Raw genomic sequence first — 24,958 nt, forward strand, 5'->3', positions numbered from 1 at the left:
TCTCTGTGTCTGTGGGGGGTGTCTCTCTCTCTCTCTCTCTGTGTGTGTGGGGGTGTCTCTCTCTGTCTGTCGGGGGGTGCTCTCTCTCCTCGCTCTCCTCTGTCTGTGGGGGTGTCTCTCTCTCTCTCTGTCTGTGGGGGTGTCTCTCTCTCTCTCTCTCTCTGTCTGTGGGGGTGTCTCTCTCTCTCTCTCTCTCTGTCTGTGGGGGTGTCTCTCTCTCTCTCTCTCTCTGTCTGTGGGGGTGTTCTCTCTCTTCTCTCTGTCTGTGGGGTGTCTCTCTCTCTCTCTCTCTGTCTGTGGGGGTGTCTCTCTCTCTCTCTCTGTGTGTGGGGGGTGTCTCTCTGTGTCTGTGCTGTGGGGGTGTCTCTCTCTCTCTCTGTCTGTGGGGGGTGTCTCTCTCTCTCTCTGTCTGTGGGGGTGTCTCTCTCTCTCTCTCTCTGTCTGTGGGGGGTGTCTCTCTCTCTCTCTCTGTCTGTGGGGGTGTCTCTCTCTCTCTCTGTCTGTGGGGGGTGTCTCTCTCTCTCTCTGTCTGTGGGGGGTGGTCTCACCTGGATGCGGGGGTCCAGCTCCTCCTCCTCCTCCTCCCTCTCCCGGGCCTCCTCCTCCTCCTCCTCCTCCTGCAGCTGCTGTAGCCCGGCTCCGGTACTCAGTCCCGGCCCCTCTCCCTGAGCAGCGGCTGCATCCGCTCCGGCCCCCGGCTCCCCCATTCCCGGCGGGACTCTCCCTCTGAGCCCTGGCCTCCGCCATTCCGCCATGCAACGGGGGGGAGGGGGGGGGGGGTGCCGGTTTCGAATCGCGGGGGCTGATCGTTAACGCGAAGGTGGCCCTCCGCCGCTCGCCTGGGCCCTGGGCCTGGGCCTGCCCTGCCGCCCGCCGTACTGCGTCACTTGTGTACGGCAAACCTCGCCGTACGGACATCTCCGTACAGACCCAGCAGAGGGCGCCGCCATCTTGCCGTACGGAAAAACGCCACTTCTCTGCCAACAAATGCACAGAAGGGAAGGGAAAAGGATGGGAATGGAAGGGAAAACGGTGGGAATGAGGGGGGGGGGGGGGGGTGTGTGTGGAATGAGTGACGGATGAATCGACATTTCGGGCATCAACCCTTCATCAGGAATTTCTGCAGGATGTAGGAGCAGATTAGGCCATTCAGCCCATTGAGTCCAGCCCACCATTCATAGAAATTGTGGCTAATCTCAAAATTGCAAAGGCTGTATGTTTTCGTTTTTGGTGGTTTTTTTTAAATTGAAAACATTGTGGGCTAAAACGAGAAAGGGACTATTTTAATAAGAGTGTGTTTTAAAGGATCATTGCATGTTTTGCAAAAGCAAGCGACCTACGACAAACATTGTGAAGGCAGCAGTACATGCTGCACATGGATTGGAGCTGAGAGCTTCCGTCCTCAAGTCACTGATTGACCTATGGACTCGTAACAAATATTGGTGACAAAAGTCTTATGGTTGCCAATAATGATGCGATTGGTTCTCTGCTAACTGAACAAACTATGCAGAAGTGTTTTGATCCACACCAGCAGAGGAGCTGTCTCTCTATTCTCTTAGTTAAAACGCTTTTAAATCCAAAGCAAAAATAAAACCAGAAATTGCTGGATCATTTGTGGCAACATCCACATCCAAAAGATTATAAGTCCCTATCTTTGCCACCAGACACATATTCCCTTCCTCTCACATGTCAGCCTCCTGCAGGGGACTATTCCCTCTTGAACACCATGGCCCCTTCTTCCACCCATTCCCAACACCTCCCCCACCCCACAGCACTTTTCTAAGCAACCACAGGGTATGTAACACTAACTCATTTTCTTTCTCCCTCCTTAATATCCAAGACACATGTGTCTATATGTATGCACAAATGTAAGGGAAGTTCATCTGGGAATTAGCATTTCAATTTATACCATTATACGGATGGTTTATAACTATTTACTTAATAAATAGTAATTCTTGTTAAATACAGTTTTCCATAAGATATAGGAGCAGAATTAGGCCAGTCAGCCCATCGTGTCATTTTTTAGATTACTTACAGTGGGGAAACAGGCCTTTCAGCCCAACAAGTCCACACCGATCCGCCGAAGAGCAACCCACCCAGACCCTTTTCCCCGACATTTACCCCTTCATCTAGCACTACGGGCAATTTAGCCTGGCCAATTCACGTAACCTGCACACCTTTGGCCTGTTGGGGGAACCCAAGGCACCCGGAGGAAACCCACGCAGACGCGGGGAGAATGTGTAAACTCCACACAGACAGTCACCTGAGATGGGACAGTCTCTGGCACTGGCAGGTAGCAGTCTAACTGCTGTGCCACCGTGCCGCCCATAAATCCATCGTTCAATGGCTAAGCATGATCCATGCTTTCTACCAGCCCGCGTCTGACAGTCAAGCTATGGGGAAGTTTTTAAGTATTTATTTTAGTATCTATAATGTTTGTGACACCTCCGGGAATAGTGGGGCTTGGTTGCCAGTGCACTGTGACAATATTTGGGGCTCATCCTGGATACATTACGAACAGGGGCGACAAAAGATTTGGGTATGGGAGTCGTAGATAACACAAGCGAGTGAAAACACCAGTTTCTGTTGTACTTTTAACACATGACACTGGAACTTTCTGGGGGGGGGGTGGGGTGGGGTGGGGGGGAGTTTTGTTTTGCACTGCCGGTGTGGAACCTCGGCCGAGCGAGTGATGGCTCTGACATTCCAGCAATATATCGCTTTTGCTTCCCCCACCCCACCTTTGATTTCCGTCACCCGCAGTTTCCTTTCTTGTCGCGGCGTCTTGAGGTGTCACCCGGGGCCCGAGCTGGACGGGCAGGGGGTGGAGCCGGATGACCCGTGACGTCGGGGCGACGTCATCGTGAAAGTGGTCTATCGGGTGGCTGGGTGACGTCATCGGCAGGCGCCCCGGATCGAAGGGGGGCCGCGCATGCGCGGGGCTTACCCTTTCATTTCCTTTGAGTGACAACGTGAGAGGCAGAGCTGCCCCTGGGCAGGGGACACACAGGGTGGGGGTAACCTTGTTGCATTTTATCAGTGCTGATGATTAATGGACTCTTACCACTCATGGGGTGGACAAACAAGGCGTTTTGCAAACACTAAGCATAACAAACGGATGGTGCTGCAGAGCACAGAGTCCTGGGGAGGGAGTGGGGAGTGGGGAGTGGGTGGGGGGAGTGGGGAGTGGGGAGTGGGTGGGGGGAGTGGGGAGTGGGGAGTGGGGAGTGGGGAGTGGGTGGGGGGAGTGGGAGTGGGGAGTGGGTGGGGGGAGTGGGGAGTGGGTGGGGGGAGTGGGGAGTGGGGAGTGGGTGGGGGAGTGGGGAGTGGGAGTGGGGAGGAGGGAGGAGGGAGGAGGGGGGAGGGAGGGGAGGGGAGGGGGGGAGGGAGGGGAGGAGAGGGGGAGGGAGGGAGGGGAGGGAGGGGGGAGGGAGGGGAGGGGAGGGAGGAGGGAGGAGGGAGGGGGAGGGGAGGGGAGGGGGGGGAGGGGGGGGAGGGAGGGGAGGGGGGAGGGAGGGGAGGGGGGGGAGGGAGGAGTGGGTGGGGGGAGGGAGGAGTGGGTGGGGGGAGGAGGGAGTGGGTGGGGGGAGGAGGGAGTGGGTGGGGGGAGGAGGGAATGGGTGGGGGGAGGAGGGAGGGGGGTGGGGGGAGGAGGGAATGGGTGGGGGGAGGAGGGAGGGGGGTGGGGGGAGGAGGGTGGGGGGTGGGGGGAGGAGGGTGGGGGGTGGGGGGAGTAGGGTGGGGGGAGGAGGGAGTGGGGTGGGGGAGGAGGGAGTGGGGTGGGGGGGAGTGGGTGGGGGGAGGAGGGAGTGGGGTGGGGGGAGTGGGTGGGGGGAGGAGGGAGTGGGGTGGGGGGAGTGGGTGGGGGGAGGAGGGAGTGGGGTGGGGGGAGTGGGTGGGGGGAGGAGGGAGTGGGGTGGGGGGAGTGGGTGGGGGGAGGAGGGAGTGGGGTGGGGGGGAGTGGGTGGGGGGAGGAGGGAGTGGGGTGGGGGGAGTGGGTGGGGGGAGGAGGGAGTGGGGTGGGGGGAGTGGGTGGGGGGAGTGGGTGGGGGGAGGAGGGAGTGGGGTGGGGGGAGGAGGGAGTGGGGTGGGGGGAGTGGGTGGGGGGAGGAGGGAGTGGGGTGGGGGGAGTGGGTGGGGGGAGGAGGGAGTGGGGTGGGGGGAGTGGGTGGGGGGAGGGGGGAGTGGGGTGGGGGGAGTGGGGTGGGGGGAGGAGGGAGTGGGGAGGAGGGAGTGGGTGGGGGGAGGAGGGAGTGGGTGGGGGGAGTGGGGAGGGGGAGGAGGGAGTGGGGAGGAGGGAGTGGGTGGGGGGAGGAGGGAGTGGGAGGAGGGAGTGGGTGGGGGGAGGAGGGAGTGGGAGGAGGGAGTGGGTGGGGGGAGTGGGGAGGGGGAGGAGGGAGTGGGGAGGAGGGAGTGGGTGGGGGGAGGAGGGAGTGGGGAGTGGGTGGGGGGAGGAGGGAGTGGGGAGTGGGTGGGGGGAGGAGGGAGTGGGGAGTGGGTGGGGGGAGGAGGGAGTGGGGAGTGGGTGGGGGGAGGAGGGAGTGGGGAGTGGGGAGTGGGTGGGGGGAGTGGGGAGTGGGGAGTGGGGGAGTGGGTGGGGGGAGTGGGGAGTGGGGAGTGGGTGGGGGGAGTGGGGAGTGGGTGGGGGGAGTGGGGAGTGGGTGGGGGGAGTGGGGAGTGGGGAGTGGGTGGGGGGAGTGGGGAGTGGGTGGGGGGAGTGGGGAGTGGGTGGGGGGAGGAGGGAGTGGGGAGTGGGGTGGGGGGAGTGGGTGGGGGTGGGGGGAGGGGGGAGTGGGTGGGGGTGGGGGGAGGTGGGAGTGGGTGGGGGGAGGAGGGAGTGGGGAGTGGGTGGGCGAAGGGGGAGAGGGGAGGAGGGGAGAGTAGGGGGGGGAGAGGGGAGAGTGGGAGGTAGGGTGGTTGTTCTGGTGCATCATTCTTTGAGGTTTGCATCACATGCAGACAGGGTGATGAAGGTGGCGATAGGCACCCTCACTCGGTCCTTTGAGCACAGGAGTTGGGACGTCATGCTGAGGCTGTACAGGACATTGGTGAGGCCTCTCCAGGAGTCGTAGAGACCTGCGGCATGGAAACAGACCCTTCGGTCCAACTCGTTCATGCCGACCAAATATCCCAACACAATCTAGTCCCACCTGCCAGCACCTGGCCCATATCCCTCCAAACCCTTCCTATTCATATACCCATCCAAATGCCTTTTAGATCTTGTAATTGTACAAACCTCCACCACTTCCTCTGGCAGCTCATTCCATACCCGTACCACCCACTGTGTGAAAATGTTGCCCCTTAGGTCCCTTTTATATCGTGCCCCTCTCATCCTAAACTTATGCCCTCTCTGGTCAGAGTTGAGGTGAAAGATATCTAGAAACCTGGTTGATCCAACAAAAGGGTCGGATCAGGAAATTACAGGCCAGTCAGTTTAGCTGCAGGATGGTGGGGAAAATGTAAGAAAGAATTCTGAATGACAGATCGGAGGCATGGGGATCAATCAGGGATAGTCTGCACGGATTTGCTGAGGGAATGTTGCGCTTAACAAATGAGATGAGGCGGTGACCAGGAGCATTGGGAAGGTGGTGCATTTGTGCTGTACGTGGGCTTCAGCAAGAATAAGGCCCCTGATAGCAGACTGGTCGAGAAAGTAAAAGCTGAGGGGATTGAAGGTAAGGTGACCCATCGGATCCAGAATTGGCTGAGCAGCAGGAAGCGGAGGGTGACCATCGAGGGATGTTTCTGTGGCTGGAAGTCAGTATCCAATGGGGTTCTGCTCGGCTTGGTGCTGGGTTCCTCGGCATTGGTGGTGTACTTCAATGACTTGGAATTCAACGTGGGGCTATGTTCAAGAGGTTTGCAGATCACACAAAGATTGACTGGGTGGGCAAAGCAGTGGCAAATAGAGTTTGAGAGAGTTCGAGAGAGAGAGAGGAGAGAAGGTGCAGAATAGATTTACCAGGATGCTTCCTGGGCTGGGGGTGGTGAGGAAAGATTAGATAGGTTGGAGTAGAGTCATGTTGAAATGCCCATCAGCCATGATTGAATGGCGGAGTGGACTCGATGGACCGAATGGCTTTACTTCCATTCCTATGCCTTCTGGTCTTATGTGCAGCATGGAAACAGACCCTTCAGTCCAACCCGTCCATGCCGACCACATATCCTAAATTAGTCTAGTCCCACCTGCCAGCACCCGGCCCATATCCCTCCAAACCCTTCCTATTCATATACCCATCCAGATGCCTTTTCGATATTGCAATTGTACCAGCCTCCACCACTTCCTCTGGCAGCTCATTCCATACACGTACCACCCTCTGTGTGAAATAGCAGCCCCTTAGGTCCCTTTTAAATCACTGTGTGTTGGCACAGGGTTCTGGAGGGACCACCCTTACCAGGGTGGCTCAGTGGTTAGCACTGCTGCATCATGGCGCCAGAGACCCGGGTTCGATTTCACCCTCAGGTGACTGTCTGTGTGGAGTTTGCACATTCTCCCCGTGTCTGCGTGGGTTTCCTCAGGGTGCTCCAGTTTTTTTTAGATTAGATTACTTACAGTGTGGAAACAGGCCCTTCGGCCCAACAAGTCCACACCGACCCGCCGAGGCGCAACCCACCCATACCCCTACATCTACCCCTTACCTAACACTACGGGCAATTTAGCATGGCCAATTCACCTGACCTGCACATCTTTGGACTGTGGGAAGAAACCGGAGCACCCGGAGGAAACCCACCCAGACAGGGGGGAGAATGTGCAAACTCCACACAGTCAGTCGCCTGAGGCGGGAATTGAACCCGGGTCTCTGGCGCTGTGAGGCAGCAGTGCTAACCACTGTGCCACCGTGCCGCCCTGTTTCCTCCCACAGTCCAAAGATGTGAGAGTGGATTGGTCATGCTCAATTGCCCCATAGCATTCAGGGATGTGTAGGTTAGGTACATTAGTCAGAGGTAGAGCAATAGGGTGGGGAATGGGTCCATGGTGTGGTGTTGGGCCAAATGGCCTGTTTCCATACTGCATGGATTCTGTGATTCTATGATTCCCTGAGTGAAATGACAACCAGGCGATCACCTGAGGGGGTGGGTGGGGGTGGGGTGAGGTGGTCGCTGTCGGTTTAACATCCCATCTGAAAGGTGGCACCGTCCCTCGGAGCTGGGCCAGTGAGTCAGCTTTGCGCGTCTGGTTCTTGGGCCCTGGGAGTAGGTGCCAACCCCGCGATGTTCCCGCCCAAAGGTGAGACTCCTCACAGCTGTGGGCCAGGGTAGCCATCAGTATACGATTGTGGGCACCTTTCCTAAAACTAGGAGGAAGTGAGGACTGCAGACGCTGGCGATCAGAGTCAAAAACGTGTGGTGCTTTAAAAACGCAGGATAATGAAGGGCTGAAACGTCGACTCTCCTGTTCCTTGGATGCTGCCTGATGGGCAGTGCTTTTCCAGCACCACACCTTTGGACCCACAATTCCTAAAATGCCAGTCCAGAACTGTTCTGCTGTGGTTGGTCAGGGAACACGATATTTTGGCTCACGGTGTTACCGGTGAATTGTGAATATGCTGCTGGCTTTACAAATCAGTGCAGCGTGAGACAGACAGAGAGAGAGAGACGCAGAGGGAAAGTTTCGAGATCAGTGTCAGTCTGAGGATGTTGTTAATTGGCCACACACCAGCTGCTGGGTTCCTCCGGCATCTGGATTTTTTTTGTTCTCCTTTTATTTCGGACCCCGTGTTGTAGGTGTGCAGTCATCCTGTTGGGGCTGATCCTGTCAAAGGGGGTGATAGAGCCCTGGGTGAGGGGGTTGGCTAAGGAAGGGTTACAAAAGGAGGCGCAGAGTTTTACAACAGACGAGTTGCCGGTGCCAGTAACCACAGTGGGTTAGCGAGCAAGCAGAGCACAACTGTCAACGTGAATGTGACGGGCCGAACAGTCGCTTTGTACACTGTAACCGTTCAGTGAATCAGTTGGAATTGCAGTTTTGTCGGTGTGTGGTGGAATGCTATCAGCAAATGCACTCTGGGGTAAATTGGGCTTTATTCCATTGAGGCACGGAACGAGAGAGAGACCATCAAACAGGCACAACAAGGCTGTCTTTGAAAACTGTGTGTCAGGGACACGGCTTATCTCTAACGTCCAATGCCTTTTCTTAATGGCAGTATGCTGTGTAAAGTTCCACAACACTGCAGCAAAGGGGCCGTGAAGATTTTCAATTCAAATTCTGAAAACTACCCGGCAGTAAAACATCCAGATACCATCAACGCAAACAGCTACCACGGGGTGAAAACAAATTGGAGATACGTACGGCAGCATGCTCCTCTGTACTGGTCCCTCACTACAAGACACTGCTGGTGGGGACAGGTCTGTCACTGTGTCACACTGGGGGACAGTGCTGATGAGGACAGGTCTGTCACTGTGTAACACTGGGTTACAGTGCTGGTGGGGATAGGTCTGTCACTGTGTAACACTGGGTTACAGTGCTGGTGAGGACAGGTCTGTCACTGTGTAACACTGGGTTACAGTGCTGGTGGGGACAGGTCTGTCGCTGTGGAACACTGGGTTACGGTGCTGGTGGAGACAGGTCTGTCTCAGTGTAACACTGGGTTACGGTGCTGGTGGGGACCGGTTTTTCATTGTGTAACACTGGCTTACAGTGCTGGTGGGGACAGGTGTGTCACTGTAACACTGGCTTACAGTGCTGGTGGGGACCGGTCTGTCCCTGTGTAACACTGGGTTACAGTGCTGGTGGGGACAGGTCTAACACTGTGTAACACTGGGTTATGGTCCTGGTGGGGACAGGTTGTCACTGTGTCACACTGTGTAATGGTACTGGAGGGCAGAGGTCTGTCACTGTGTAACACTGGGGGACAGTGCTGGTGGGGACAGGTCTGTCACTGTGTAACACTGGGGGACAGTGCTGGTGGGGACAGGTCTGTCACTGTGTAACACTGGGGGACAGTGCTGGTGGGGACAGGTCTGCCACTGTAACACTGGGTTACAGTGCTGGTGGGGACAGGTCTGTCACTGTGTAACACTGGGTTACAGTGCTGGTGGGACAGGTCTGTCACTGTGTAACAGTGGTGGGGACAGGTCTGTCACTGTGTAACACTGGGTTACAGTGCTGGTGGGGACAGGTCTGTCAGTGTGTAACACTGGGCGACAGTGCTGGTAGGGACAGGTCTGTCACTGTGTAACACTGCGGGACAGTGCTGTTGGGGACAGGTCTGTCGCTGTGGAACACTGGGGGACAGTGCTAGTGGGGACAGATCTGTCACTGTGTAACACTGGGATACAGTGCTGGTGCGGACAGGTCTGTCACTGTGTAACACTGGGTTACAGTGCTGGTGGAGACACGTCTGTCACTGTGTAACAGTGGTGGGGACAGGTCTGTCACTGTGTAACACTGGGGGACAGTGCTGGTGGGGACAGGTCTGTCGCTGTGGAACACTGGGGGACAGTGCTGGTGGGGACAGGTCTGTCACTGTAACAGTGGTAGAGACAGGTCTGTCAGTGTGTAACACTGCGGGACAGTACTGTTGGGGACAGGTCTGTCACTGTGTAACACTGGGTTACAGTGCTGATGGGGACAGGTCTGTCACTGTGTAACACTGGGGGAGAGTGCTGGTGGGGACAGGTCTGTCACTGTGTAACATTGGGTTACGGTGCTGGTGGGGACAGGTCTGTCCCTGTGTAACACTGGGGGACAGTGCTGGTGGGGAGAGGTCTGTCACTGTGTAACACTGGAGGATAGTGCTGGTGGGGACAGGTCTGTCTCTGTGTAACACTGGGGGACCGTGCTGGTGTGGCCAGGTCTCTCACTGTGTAACACTGTGTTGCAGTGCTGGTGGGGACAGGTCTGTCACTGTGTAACACTGGGTTACAGTGCTGGTGGGGACAGGTCTGTCTCAGTGTAACACTGGGGGACAGTGCTGGTGGGGACAGGTCTGTCACTGTATAACACTGGGGGACTGTGCTGGTGGGGACAGGCCTGTCACTGTGTAACATTGGGTTACAGTGCTGGTGGGGACAGGTCTGTCAGTGTGTAACATTGGGGACAGTGCTGGTGGGGACAGGTCTGTCAGTGTGTAACATTGGGGGACAGTGCTGGTGGGGACAGGTCTGTCAGTGTGTAACACTGGGGGACAGTGCTGGTGGGGACAGGTCTGTCACAGTGTAACACTGGGTTACAGTGCTGGTGGGGACAGGTCTGTCACTGTGTAACACTGGGGGAGAGTGCTGGTGGGGACAGGTCTGTCACTGTGTAACACTGGGTTACAGTGCTGGTGGGGACAGGTCTGTCACTGTGTAACAGTGGTGGGGAGAGGTCTGTCAGTGTGTAACATTGCGGGACAGTACTGTTGGGGACAGGTCTGTCACTGTGTAACACTGGGTTACAGTGCTGGTGGGGACAGGTCTGTCACTGTGTAACACTGGGGGACAGTGCTGCTGGGGACAGGTCTGTCACTGTATAACAGTGGTGGGGACAGGTCTGTCACTGTGTAACACTGGGGGACAGTGCTGGTGTGGCCAGGTCTCTCATTGTGTAACACTGTGTTGCAGTGCTGGTGGGGACAGGTCTGTCACTGTGTAACACTGGGTTACAGTGCTGGTGGGGACAGGTCTGTCTCAGTGTAACACTGGGGGACAGTGCTGGTGGGGACAGGTCTGTCACTGTATAACACTGGGGGACTGTGCTGGTGGGGACAGGCCTGTCACTGTGTAACAATGGGTTACAGTGCTGGTGCGGACAGGTCTGTCACTGTGTAACATTGGGTTACAGTGCTGGTGGGGACAGGTCTGTCAGTGTGTAACATTGGGGACAGTGCTGGTGGGGACAGGTCTGTCAGTGTGTAACACTGGGGGACAGTGCTGGTGGGGACAGGTCTGTCACTGTAACACTGGGTTACTGTGCTGGTGGGGACAGGTCTGTCACTGTGTAACAGTGGTGGGGACAGGTCTGTCAGTGAGTAACACTGCGGGACAGTACTGTTGGGGACAGGTCTGTCACTGTGTAACACTGGGGTACAGTGCTGATGGGGACAGGTCTGTCACTGTGTAACAGTGGTGGGGACAGGTCTGTCACTGTGTAACACTGGGGGACAGTGCTGGTGGGGACAGGTCTGTCGCTGTGGAACACTGGGGGACAGTGCTGGTGGGGACAGGTCTGTCACTGTAACAGTGGTAGAGACAGGTCTGTCAGTGTGTAACACTGCGGGACAGTACTGTTGGGGACAGGTCTGTCACTGTGTAACACTGGGTTACAGTGCTGATGGGGACAGGTCTGTCACTGTGTAACACTGGGGGAGAGTGCTGGTGGGGACAGGTCTGTCACTGTGTAACACTGGGGGACAGTGCTGGTGGGGACAGGCCTGTCACTGTGTAACACTGGGTTACAGTGCTGGTGCGGACAGGTCTGTTACTGTGGAACACTGGGGGACTGTGCTGGTGGGGACAGGTCTGTCACTGTGTAACATTGGGTTACGGTGCTGGTGGGGACAGGTCTGTCACTGTGTAACACGGGGACTGTGCTGGTGAGGACAGGTCTGTCAGTGTGTAACACTGGGGGACAGTGCTGGTAGGGACAGGTCTGTCTCTGTGTAACACTGGGTTACTGTGCTGGTGGGGACAGGTCTGTCACTGTGTAACACTGGGGTACAGTGCTGGTGGGGACAGGTCTGTCACTGTAACACTGGGGGACAGTGCTGGTGGGGACAGGTCTGTCACTGTAACACTGGGGGACAGTGCTGGTGGGGACAGGTCTGTCACTGTAACAGTGGTGGGGACAGGTCTGTCAGTGTGTAACACTGCGGGACAGTACTGTTGGGGACAGGTCTGTCACTGTGTAACACTGGGGTACAGTGCTGATGGGGACAGGTCTGTCACTGTGCAACACTGGGGTACAGTGCTGATCGGGACAGGTCTGTCACTGTGTAACACTGGGTTACAGTGCTGGTGGGGACAGGTCTGTCACTGTGTAACAGTGGTGGGGACAGGTCTGTCAGTGTGTAACACTGGGGTACAGTGCTGTCACTGTGTAACACTGGGGGAGAGTGCTGGTGGGGACAGGTCTGTCACTGTGTAACACTGGGTTACAGTGCTGTTGGGGACAGGTCTGTCACTGTGTAACAGTGGTGGGGACAGGTCTGTCCGTGTGTAACACTGCGGGACAGTACTGTTGGGGACAGGTCTGTCACTGTGTAACACTGGGGTACAGTGCTGATGGGGACAGGTCTGTCACTGTGTAACACTGGGTTACAGTGCTGATGGGGACAGGTCTGTCACTGTGTAACACTGTGTTGCAGTGCTGGTGGGGACAGGTCTGTCTCAGTGTAACACTGGGGGACAGTGCTGGTGGGGACAGGTCTGTCACTGTATAACACTGGGTTACAGTGCTGATGGGGACAGGTCTGTCACTGTGTAACAGTGGTGGGGACAGGTCTGTCACTGTGTAACACTGGGGTACAGTGCTGGTGTGGCCAGGTCTGTCACTGTGTAACACTGGGGGACAGTGCTGGTGGGGAGAGGTCTGTCACTGTGTAACACTGGAGGATAGTGCTGGTGGGGACAGGTCTGTCTCTGTGTAACACTGGGGGACAGTGCTGGTGTGGCCAGGTCTCTCACTGTGTAACACTGTGTTGCAGTGCTGGTGGGGACAGGTCTGTCACTGTGTAACACTGGGTTACAGTGCTGGTGGGGACAGGTCTGTCTCAGTGTAACACTGGGGGACAGTGCTGGTGGGGACAGGTCTGTCACTGTATAACACTGGGGGACTGTGCTGGTGGGGACAGGCCTGTCACTGTGTAACATTGGGTTACAGTGCTGGTGGGGACAGGTCTGTCAGTGTGTAACATTGGGGACAGTGCTGGTGGGGACAGGTCTGTCAGTGTGTAACATTGGGGGACAGTGCTGGTGGGGACAGGTCTGTCAGTGTGTAACACTGGGGGACAGTGCTGGTGGGGACAGGTCTGTCACAGTGTAACACTGGGTTACAGTGCTGGTGGGGACAGGTCTGTCACTGTGTAACACTGGGGGAGAGTGCTGGTGGGGACAGGTCTGTCACTGTGTAACACTGGGTTACAGTGCTGGTGGGGACAGGTCTGTCACTGTGTAACAGTGGTGGGGAGAGGTCTGTCAGTGTGTAACATTGCGGGACAGTACTGTTGGGGACAGGTCTGTCACTGTGTAACACTGGGTTACAGTGCTGGTGGGGACAGGTCTGTCACTGTGTAACACTGGGGTACAGTGCTGCTGGGGACAGGTCTGTCACTGTATAACAGTGGTGGGGACAGGTCTGTCACTGTGTAACACTGGGGTACAGTGCTGGTGTGGCCAGGTCTCTCATTGTGTAACACTGTGTTGCAGTGCTGGTGGGGACAGGTCTGTCACTGTGTAACACTGGGTTACAGTGCTGGTGGGGACAGGTCTGTCTCAGTGTAACACTGGGGGACAGTGCTGGTGGGGACAGGTCTGTCACTGTATAACACTGGGGGACTGTGCTGGTGGGGACAGGCCTGTCACTGTGTAACAATGGGTTACAGTGCTGGTGCGGACAGGTCTGTCACTGTGTAACATTGGGTTACAGTGCTGGTGGGGACAGGTCTGTCAGTGTGTAACATTGGGGACAGTGCTGGTGGGGACAGGTCTGTCAGTGTGTAACACTGGGGGACAGTGCTGGTGGGGACAGGTCTGTCACTGTAACACTGGGTTACTGTGCTGGTGGGGACAGGTCTGTCACTGTGTAACAGTGGTGGGGACAGGTCTGTCAGTGAGTAACACTGCGGGACAGTACTGTTGGGGACAGGTCTGTCACTGTGTAACACTGGGTTACAGTGCTGATGGGGACAGGTCTGTCACTGTGTAACACTGGGGGACAGTGCTGGTGGGGACAGGTCTGTCACTGTGTAACAGTGGTGGGGACAGGTCTGTCAGTGAGTAACACTGCGGGACAGTACTGTTGGGGACAGGTCTGTCACTGTGTAACACTGGGTTACAGTGCTGGTGGGGACAGGTCTGTCACTGTGTAACACGGGGGGAGAGTGCTGGTGGGGGCAGGTCTGTCACTGTGTAACACTGGGTTACAGTGCTGGTGGGGACAGGTCTGTCACTGTGTAACACTGGGGGACAGTGCTGATGGGGACAGGCCTGTCACTGTGTAACACTGGGGTACAGTGCTGATGGGGACAGGTCTGTCACTGTGTAACAGTGGTGGGGACAGGTCTGTCAGTGTGTAACACTGGGTTACAGTGCTGGTGGGGACAGGTCTGTCAGTGTGTAACATTGGGGACAGTGCTGGTGGGGACAGGTCTGTCAGTGTGTAACATTGGGGGACAGTGCTGGTGGGGACAGGTCTGTCAGTGTGTAACACTGGGGGACAGTGCTGGTGGGGACAGGTCTGTCACAGTGTAACACTGGGTTACTGTGCTGGTGGGGACAGGTCTGTCACTGTGTAACACGGGGACTGTGCTGGTGAGGACAGGTCTGTCAGTGTGTAACACTGGGGGACAGTGCTGGTGGGGACAGGTCTGTCACTGTGTAACAGTGGTGGGGACAGGTCTGTCAGTGTGTAACACTGCGGGACAGTACTGTTGGGGACAGGTCTGTCACTGTGTAACACTGGGGGAGAGTGCTGGTGGGGACAGGTCTGTCACTGTGTAACACTGGGTTACAGTGCTGGTGGGGACAGGTCTGTCACTGTGTAACAGCGGTGGGGACAGGTCTGTCAGTGTGTAACACTGCGGGACAGTACTGTTGGGGACAGGTCTGTCACTGTGTAACACTGGGTTACAGTGCTGGTGGGGACAGGTCTGTCACTGTGTAACACTGGGGGACAGTGCTGGTGGGGACAGGTCTGTCACTGTGTAACACTGGGGTACAGTGCTGATAGGGACAGGTCTGTCACTGTGTAACAGTGGTGGGGACAGGTCTGTCAGTGTGTAACACTGCGGGACAGTACTGTTGGGGACAGGCCTGTCACTGTGTAACACTGGGTTACAGTGCTGGTGCGGACAGGTCTGTCACTGTGTAACATTGGGTTACAGTGCTGGTGGGGACAGGTCTGTCAGTGTGTAACATTGGGGACAGTGCTGGTGGGGACAGGTCTGTCACTGTGTAACATTGGGGGACAGTGCTGGTGGGGACAGGTCTGTCAGTGTGTAACACTGGGGGACAGTGCTGGTGGGGACAGGTCTGTCACTGTAACACTGGGTTACTGTGCTGGTGGGGATAGGTCTGTCACTGTGTAACAGTGGTGGGGACAGGTCTGTCAGTGTGTAACACTGCGGGACAGTACTGTTGGGGACAGGTCTGTCACTGTGTAACACTGGGGTACAGTGCTGATGGGGACAGGTCTGTCACTGTGTAACACTGGGGTACAGTGCTGATGGGGACAGGTCTGTCAGTGTGTAACATTGGGGACAGTGCTGGTGGGGACTGGTCTGTCAGTGTGTAACATTGGGGGACAGTGCTGGTGGGGACAGGTCTGTCAGTGTGTAACACTGGGGGACAGTGCTGGTGGGGACAGGTCTGTCACAGTGTAACACTGGGTTACTGTGCTGGTGGGGACAGGTCTGTCACTGTGTAACACTGGGGGACAGTGCTGGTGGGGACAGGTCTGTCAGTGTGTAACACTGGGGGACAGTGCTGGTGGGGACAGGTCTGTCACAGTGTAACACTGGGTTACTGTGCTGGTGGGGACAGGTCTGTCACTGTGTAACACGGGGACTGTGCTGGTGAGGACAGGTCTGTCAGTGTGTAACACTGGGGGACAGTGCTGGTGGGGACAGGTCTGTCACTGTGTAACAGTGGTGGGGACAGGTCTGTCAGTGTGTAACACTGCGGGACAGTACTGTTGGGGACAGGTCTGTCACTGTGTAACACTGGGTTACAGTGCTGGTGGGGACAGGTCTGTCACTGTGTAACACTGGGGTACAGTGCTGATGGGGACAGGTCTGTCACTGTGTAACAGTGGTGGGGACAGGTCTGTCAGTGTGTAACACTGCGGGACAGTACTGTTGGGGACAGGTCTGTCAGTGTGTAACACTGCGGGACAGTACTGTTGGGGACAGGTCTGTCACTGTGTAACACTGGGTTACAGTGCTGGTGCGGACAGGTCTGTCACTGTGTAACAGTGGTGGGGACAGGTCTGTCAGTGTGTAACACTGCGGGACAGTACTGTTGGGGACAGGTCTGTCACTGTGTAACACTGGGTTACAGTGCTGGTGGGGACAGGTCTGTCACTGTGTAACACTGGGGTACAGTGCTGATGGGGACAGGTCTGTCACTGTGTAACAGTGGTGGGGACAGGTCTGTCAGTGTGTAACACTGCGGGACAGTACTGTTGGGGACAGGTCTGTCACTGTGTAACACTGGGTTACAGTGCTGGTGCGGACAGGTCTGTCACTGTGTAACACTGCGGGACAGTACTGTTGGAGACAGGTCTGTCACTGTGTAACACTGGGTTACAGTGCTGGTGGGGACAGGTCTGTCACTGTGTAACATTGGGTTACAGTGCTGGTGGGGACAGGTCTGTCACTGTGTAACAGTGGTGGGGACAGGTCTGTCCATGTGTAACATTGGGGACAGTGCTGGTGGGGACAGGTCTGTCAGTGTGTAACATTGGGGACAGTGCTGGTGGGGACAGGTCTGTCAGTGTGTAACATTGGGGGACAGTGCTGGTGGGGACAGGTCTGTCAGTGTGTAACACTGGGGGACAGTGCTGGTGGGGACAGGTCGGTCTCTGTGTAACACTGGGTTACAGTGCTGGTGGGGACAGGTCTGTCACTGTGTAACAGTGGTGGGGACAGGTCTGTCAGTGTGTAACACTGCGGGACAGTACTGTTGGAGACAGGCCTGTCACTGTGTAACACTGGGTTACAGTGCTGGTGCGGACAGGTCTGTCACTGTGTAACATTGGGTTACAGTGCTGGTGGGGACAGGTCTGTCAGTGTGTAACATTGGGGACAGTGCTGGTGGGGACAGGTCTGTCAGTGTGTAACATTGGGGGACAGTGCTGGTGGGGACAGGTCTGTCAGTGTGTAACACTGGGGGACAGTGCTGGTGGGGACAGGTCGGTCACTGTAACACTGGGTTACTGTGCTGGTGGGGACAGGTCTGTCACTGTGTAACACTGGGGTACAGTGCTGGTGGGGACAGGTCTGTCACTGTGTAACAGTGGTGGGGACAGGTCTGTCCATGTGTAACACTGCGGGACAGTACTGTTGGGGACAGGTCTGTCACTGTGTAACACTGGGTTACAGTGCTGGTGGGGACAGGTCTGTCACTGTGTAACACTGGGGTACAGTGCTGGTGGGGACAGGCCTGTCACTGTGTAACAGTGGTGGGGACAGGTCTGTCAGTGTGTAACACTGGGTTACAGTGCTGGTGGGGACAGGTCTGTCACTGTGTAACAGTGGTGGGGACAGGTCTGTCAGTGTGTAACACTGCGGGACAGTACTGTTGGGGACAGGTCTGTCACTGTGTAACACTGGGGTACAGTGCTGGTGGGGACAGGTCTGTCACTGTGTAACACTGGGGTACAGTGCTGATGGGGACAGGTCTGTCACTGTGTAATACTGTGTTGCAGTGCTGGTGGGGACAGGTCTGTCACTGTGTAACACTGGGGGTCAGTGCTGGTGGGGACAGGTCTGTCACTGTAACACTGGGGGACAGTGCTGGTGGGGACAGGTCTGTTACTGTGTAACACTGGGTTACAGTGCTGATGGGGACAGGTCTGTCACTGTGTAACACTGTGTTGCAGTGCTGGTGGTGACAGGTCTGTCACTGTGTAACATTGGGGGACAGTGCTGGTAGGGACAGGCCTGTCACTGTATAACACTGGGGGACTGTGCTGGTGGGGACAGGCCTGTTACTGTGTAACACTGGGTTACAGTGCTGATGGGGACAGGTCTGTCACTGTGTAACAGTGGTGGGGACAGGTCTGTCACTGTGTAACACTGTGTTGCAGTGCTGGTGGTGACAGGTCTGTCACTGTGTAACACGGGGACAGTGCTGGTAGGGACAGGCCTGTCACTGTATAACACTGGGGGACTGTGCTGGTGGGGACAGGCCTGTCACTGTGTAACACTGGGTTACAGTGCTGGTGCGGACAGGTCTGTCACTGTAACATTGGGTTACAGTGCTGGTGGGGACAGGTCTGTCAGTGTGTAACATTGGGGACAGTGCTGGTGGGGACAGGTCTGTCAGTGTGTAACATTGGCGGACAGTGCTGGTGGGGACAGGTCTGTCACTGTAACACTGGGTTACTGTGCTGGTGGGAACAGGTCTGTCACTGTGTAACAGTGGTGGGGACAGGTCTGTCACTGTGTAACACGGGGACAGTGCTGGTAGGGACAGGTCTGTCTCTGTGTAACACGGGGGGAGAGTGCTGGTGGGGACCGGTCTGTCACTGTGTAACACTGGGTTACGGTGCTGGTGGGGACAGGTCTGTCACTGTGTAACAGTGGTGGGGACAGGTCTGTCACTGTGTAACACGGGGACTGTGCTGGTGAGGACAGGTCTGTCAGTGTGTAACACTGGGGGACAGTGCTGGTAGGGACAGGTCTGTCTCTGTGTAACACGGGGGGAGAGTGCTGGTGGGGGCAGGTCTGTCACTGTGTAACAGTGGTGGGGACAGGTCTGTCAGTGTGTAACACTGCGGGACAGTACTGTTGGGGACAGGTCTGTCACTGTGTAACACTGGGTTACAGTGCTGGTGGGGACAGGTCTGTCACTGTGTAACACTGGGGTACAGTGCTGATGGGGACAGGTCTGTCACTGTGTAACACTGGGGGACAGTGCTGGTGGGGACAGGTCTGTCACTGTATAACACTGGGGGACTGTGCTGGTGGGGACAGGCCTGTCACTGTGTAACACTGGGTTACAGTGCTGATGGGGACAGGTCTGTCACTGTGTAACAGTGGTGGGGACAGGTCTGTCACTGTGTAACACTGGGGTACAGTGCTGGTGTGGCCAGGTCTGTCACTGTGTAACACTGGGGGACAGTGCTGGTGGGGACAGGTCTGTCACTGTGTAACACTGGGGTACAGTGCTGGTGTGGCCAGGTCTGTCACTGTGTAACACTGTGTTGCAGTGCTGGTGGGGACAGGTCTGTCTCAGTGTAACATTGGGTTACAGTGCTGGTCCGGACAGGTCTGTCACTGTGTAACATTGGGTTACAGTGCTGGTGGGGACAGGTCTGTCAGTGTGTAACATTGGGGACAGTGCTGGTGGGGACAGGTCTGTCAGTGTGTAACATTGGGGGACAGTGCTGGTGGGGACAGGTCTGTCAGTGTGTAACACTGGGGGACAGTGCTGGTGGGGACAGGTCTGTCTCTGTGTAACACTGGGTTACAGTGCTGGTGGGGACAGGTCTGTCACTGTGTAACAGTGGTGGGGACAGGTCTGTCAGTGTGTAACACTGCGGGACAGTACTGTTGGGGACAGGTCTGTCACTGTGTAACACTGGGTTACAGTGCTGGTGGGGACAGGTCTGTCTCAGTGTAACACTGGGGGACAGTGCTGGTGGGGACAGGTCTGTCACTGTGTAACACTGTGTTGCAGTGCTGGTGGGCCAGGTCTGTCAGTGTGTAACACTGCGGGACAGTACTGTTGGGGACAGGTCTGTCACTGTGTAACACTGGGGTACAGTGCTGATGGGGACAGGTCTGTCACTGTGTAACAGTGGTGGGGACAGGTCTGTCAGTGTGTAACACTGCGGGACAGTACTGTTGGAGACAGGCCTGTCACTGTGTAACACTGGGTTACAGTGCTGGTGCGGACAGGTCTGTCACTGTGTAACATTGGGTTACAGTGCTGGTGGGGACAGGTCTGTCACTGTGTAACAGTGGTGGGGACAGGTCTGTCAGTGTGTAACACTGCGGGACAGTACTGTTGGGGACAGGTCTGTCACTGTGTAACACTGGGTTACAGTGCTGGTGGGGACAGGTCTGTCTCAGTGTAACACTGGGGGACAGTGCTGGTGGGGACAGGTCTGTCACTGTGTAACACTGTGTTGCAGTGCTGGTGGGCCAGGTCTGTCAGTGTGTAACACTGCGGGACAGTACTGTTGGGGACAGGTCTGTCACTGTGTAACACTGGGGTACAGTGCTGGTGCGGACAGGTCTGTCACTGTGTAACAGTGGTGGGGACAGGTCTGTCAGTGTGTAACACTGCGGGACAGTACTGTTGGAGACAGGCCTGTCACTGTGTAACACTGGGTTACAGTGCTGGTGCGGACAGGTCTGTCACTGTGTAACATTGGGTTACAGTGCTGGTGGGGACAGGTCTGTCACTGTGTAACAGTGGTGGGGACAGGTCTGTCAGTGTGTAACACTGCGGGACAGTACTGTTGGGGACAGGTCTGTCACTGTGTAACACTGGGTTACAGTGCTGGTGGGGACAGGTCTGTCTCAGTGTAACACTGGGGGACAGTGCTGGTGGGGACAGGTCTGTCACTGTGTAACACTGTGTTGCAGTGCTGGTGGGCCAGGTCTGTCAGTGTGTAACACTGGGTTACAGTACTGTTGGGGACAGGTCTGTCACTGTGTAACACTGGGGTACAGTGCTGGTGCGGACAGGTCTGTCACTGTGTAACAGTGGTGGGGACAGGTCTGTCAGTGTGTAACACTGCGGGACAGTACTGTTGGAGACAGGCCTGTCACTGTGTAACACTGGGTTACAGTGCTGGTGCGGACAGGTCTGTCACTGTGTAACATTGGGTTACAGTGCTGGTGGGGACAGGTCTGTCAGTGTGTAACATTGGGGACAGTGCTGGTGGGGACAGGTCTGTCAGTGTGTAACATTGGGGGACAGTGCTGGTGGGGACAGGTCTGTCAGTGTGTAACACTGGGGGACAGTGCTGGTGGGGACAGGTCGGTCACTGTGTAACAGTGGTGGGGACAGGTCTGTCAGTGTGTAACACTGCGGGACAGTACTGTTGGGGACAGGTCTGTCACTGTGTAACACTGGGGTACAGTGCTGATGGGGACAGGTCTGTCACTGTGTAACACTGGGGGAGAGTGCTGGTGGGGACAGGTCTGTCACTGTGTAACAGTGGTGGGGACAGGTCTGTCACTGTGTAACAGTGGTGGGGACAGGTCTGTCAGTGTGTAACACTGCGGGACTGTACTGTTGGGGACAGGTCTGTCACTGTGTAACACTGGGGTACAGTGCTGGTGGGGACAGGTCTGTCACTGTGTAACACTGGGGTACAGTACTGGTGGGGACAGGTCTGTCACTGTGTAACAGTGGTGGGGACAGGTCTGTCAGTGTGTAACACTGCGGGACAGTACTGTTGGGGACAGGTCTGTCACTGTGTAACACTGGGTTACAGTGCTGGTGGGGACAGGTCTGTCACTGTGTAACACTGGGGTACAGTGCTGATGGGGACAGGTCTGTCACTGTGTAATACTGTGTTGCAGTGCTGGTGGGGACAGGTCTGTCTCAGTGTAACACTGGGGGTCAGTGCTGGTGGGGACAGGTCTGTCACTGTATAACACTGGGGGACTGTGCTGGTGGGGACAGGCCTGTTACTGTGTAACACTGGGTTACAGTGCTGATGGGGACAGGTCTGTCACTGTGTAACAGTGGTGGGGACAGGTCTGTCACTGTGTAACACTGGGGGACTGTGCTGGTGGGGACAGGCCTCTCACTGTGTAACACTGGGTTACAGTGCTGGTGCGGACAGGTCTGTCACTGTAACATTGGGTTACAGTGCTGGTGGGGACAGGTCTGTCAGTGTGTAACATTGGGGACAGTGCTGGTGGGGACAGGTCTGTCAGTGTGTAACATTGGCGGACAGTGCTGGTGGGGACAGGTCTGTCAGTGTGTAACATTGGCGGACAGTGCTGGTGGGGACAGGTCTGTCAGTGTGTAACACTGGGGGACAGTGCTGGTGGGGACAGGTCTGTCACTGTAACACTGGGTTACTGTGCTGGTGGGAACAGGTCTGTCACTGTGTAACACGGGGACAGTGCTGGTAGGGACAGGTCTGTCTCTGTGTAACACGGGGGGAGAGTGCTGGTGGGGACAGGTCTGTCACTGTGTAACACTGGGTTACTGTGCTGGTGGGGACAGGTCTGTCACTGTGTAACAGTGGTGGGGACAGGTCTGTCACTGTGTAACACGGGGACTGTGCTGGTGAGGACAGGTCTGTCAGTGTGTAACACTGGGGGACAGTGCTGGTAGGGACAGGTCTGTCTCTGTGTAACACGGGGGGAGAGTGCTGGTGGGGGCAGGTCAGTCACTGTGTAACACTGGGTTACAGTGCTGGTGGGGACAGGTCTGTCACTGTGTAACAGTGGTGGGGACAGGTCTGTCAGTGTGTAACACTGCGGGACAGTACTGTTGGGGACAGGTCTGTCACTGTGTAACACTGGGTTACAGTGCTGGTGGGGACAGGTCTGTCACTGTGTAACACTGGGGTACAGTGCTGATGGGGACAGGTCTGTCACTGTGTAACACTGGGGGACAGTGCTGGTGGGGACAGGTCTGTCACTGTGTAACACTGGGGGACTGTGCTGGTGGGGACAGGCCTGTCACTGTGTAACACTGGGTTACAGTGCTGATGGGGACAGGTCTGTCACTGTGTAACAGTGGTGGGGACAGGACTGTCACTGTGTAACACTGTGTTGCAGTGCTGGTGGGGACAGGTCTGTCACTGTGTAACACTCTGTTGCAGTGCTGGTGGGGACGGGTCTGTCTCAGTGTAACACTGGGTTACAGTGCTGGTCCGGACAGGTCTGTCACTGTGTAACATTGGGTTACAGTGCTGGTGGGGACAGGTCTGTCAGTGTGTAACATTGGGGGACAGTGCTGGTGGGGACAGGTCTGTCAGTGTGTAACACTGGGGGACAGTGCTGGTGGGGACAGGTCTGTCACTGTAACACTGGGTTACTGCGCTGGTGGGAACAGGTCTGTCACTGTGTAACAGTAGTGGGGACAGGTCTGTCACTGTGTAACACGGGGACAGTGCTGGTAGGGACAGGTCTGTCTCTGTGTAACACGGGGGGAGAGTGCTGGTGGGGACCGGTCTGTCACTGTGTAACACTGGGTTACGGTGCTGGTGGGGACAGGTCTGTCACTGTGTAACACTGGGTTACAGTGCTGGTGGGGACAGGTCTGTCACTGTGTAACAGTGGTGGGGACAGGTCTGTCAGTGTGTAACACTGCGGGACAGTACTGTTGGGGACAGGTCTGTCACTGTGTAACACTGGGTTACAGTGCTGGTGGGGACAGGTCTGTCACTGTGTAACACTGGGGTACAGTGCTGATGGGGACAGGTCTGTCACTGTGTAACACTGGGGGACAGTGCTGGTGGGGACAGGCCTGTCACTGTGTAACACTGAGTTACAGTGCTGATGGGGACAGGTCTGTCACTGTGTAACAGTGGTGTGGCCAGGTCTGTCACTGTGTAACACTGTGTTGCAGTGCTGGTGGGGACAGGTCTGTCTCAGTGTAACACTGGGTTACAGTGCTGGTCCGGACAGGTCTGTCACTGTGTAACATTGGGTTACAGTGCTGGTGGGGACAGGTCTGTCAGTGTGTAACATTGGGGACAGTGCTGGTGGGGACAGGTCTGTCAGTGTGTAACATTGGGGGACAGTGCTGGTGGGGACAGGTCTGTCAGTGTGTAACACTGGGGGACAGTGCTGGTGGGGACAGGTCTGTCACTGTGTAACACTGGGTTACAGTGCTGGTGGGGACAGGTCTGTCACTGTGTAACAGTGGTGGGGACAGGTCTGTCAGTGTGTAACACTGCGGGACAGTACTGTTGGGGACAGGTCTGTCACTGTGTAACACTGGGTTACAGTGCTGGTGCGGACAGGTCTGTCACTGTGTAACAGTGGTGGGGACAGGTCTGTCAGTGTGTAACACTGCGGGACAGTACTGTTGGGGACAGGTCTGTCACTGTGTAACACTGGGTTACAGTGCTGGTGCGGACAGGTCTGTCACTGTGTAACAGTGGTGGGGACAGGTCTGTCAGTGTGTAACACTGCGGGACAGTACTGTTGGAGACAGGCCTGTCACTGTGTAACACTGGGTTACAGTGCTGGTGGGGACAGGTCTGTCAGTGTGTAACATTGGGGACAGTGCTGGTGGGGACAGGTCTGTCACTGTGTAACACTGGGGGACCGTACTGGTGGGGACAGGTCTGTCACTGTGTAACACTGGGGTACAGTGCTGATGGGGACAGGTCTGCCACTGTGTAACACTGAAGGACAGTGCTGGTGTGGCCAGGTCTCTCACTGTGTAACACTGTGTTGCAGTGCTGGTGGGGACAGGTCTGTCACTGTGTAACACTGGGTTACAGTGCTGGTGCGGACAGGTCTGTCACTGTGTAACAGTGGTGTGGCCAGGTCTCTCACTCTGTAACATTGGGGGACAGTGCTGGTGGGGACAGGTCTGTCACTGTGTAACACTGGGGGACAGTACTGGTGGGGACCAGTGTGTCACTAACAGTGGGGGACAGTGCTGGTGGGGACCAGTGTGTCACTGTGTAACAGTGGGGATAACATTTGTTCTGAAACATCAGACAAAGTAACGTTTTAAATCCCCAGCTTGTTACAGTTGGTTCCCCCCACCCCCCAGCCGTCTGGTCAGTGTCTGCTTCAGTTCCGTATTCGTGGATGTGACTTGCTTCCCTTCAAACGCATCTGGGATCTTTCTTTGCAACCCCTTCCTATGTTCTCTTGTTCTTTTGTCCCTCAGTCTCTCTCTCTCTCTGTCTCTGTCTCTGTGTCTCTTTCTCTCACTCTCTCTCTTTCTCTCTCTCTCCAAATAATCCAAAATTTGAGGTTCGCTGTCCTTAGAGGGGCAGAGAGCGGTGATCATCAGATACTGCGAAGGAATGGTGTCTAGTTCAGGGTGACTCAGTGGTTACCACTGCTGCCTCACAGCTCCAGGGTCACAGGTTCGATCCCAGCCTCTGGCGACTGTCTGCCTGGTATTTGCATATTCTCCCAGTGTCTGCGTGGGT

The 24,958-nt window shown here is 56.1% G+C and overlaps 3 protein-coding genes across 3 annotated transcripts in view; 1 reads left to right on the forward strand and 2 right to left on the reverse strand.

Annotated features, from left to right (window-relative positions):
- LOC140479667 (SH3 domain-binding protein 5-like) overlaps positions 1-851 on the reverse strand; it is a 46,681-nt gene extending 45,830 nt beyond the window's left edge. The window contains 1 exon segment of the mRNA XM_072573617.1: positions 549-851. Within this exon segment, the coding sequence (XP_072429718.1) occupies positions 549-755 (207 nt within the window). The 5' untranslated portion in view covers positions 756-851.
- lamc1 (laminin, gamma 1) overlaps positions 1-24,958 on the reverse strand; it is a 481,608-nt gene that overhangs the window by 101,124 nt on the left and 355,526 nt on the right. The gene's annotated exons all lie outside the window — the stretch shown is intronic.
- LOC140479496 (general transcription factor IIH subunit 4-like) overlaps positions 2,989-24,958 on the forward strand; it is an 89,586-nt gene continuing 67,616 nt past the window's right edge. The window contains exon 1 of the mRNA XM_072573328.1: positions 2,989-3,007. The gene's annotated coding sequence lies outside the window, so the exon portion shown is untranslated. The remainder of the gene's footprint in view (positions 3,008-24,958) is intronic.

Source organism: Chiloscyllium punctatum, chromosome 7, assembly GCF_047496795.1.
Source record: "Chiloscyllium punctatum isolate Juve2018m chromosome 7, sChiPun1.3, whole genome shotgun sequence".
NCBI classification, from domain to species: domain Eukaryota; kingdom Metazoa; phylum Chordata; class Chondrichthyes; order Orectolobiformes; family Hemiscylliidae; genus Chiloscyllium; species Chiloscyllium punctatum.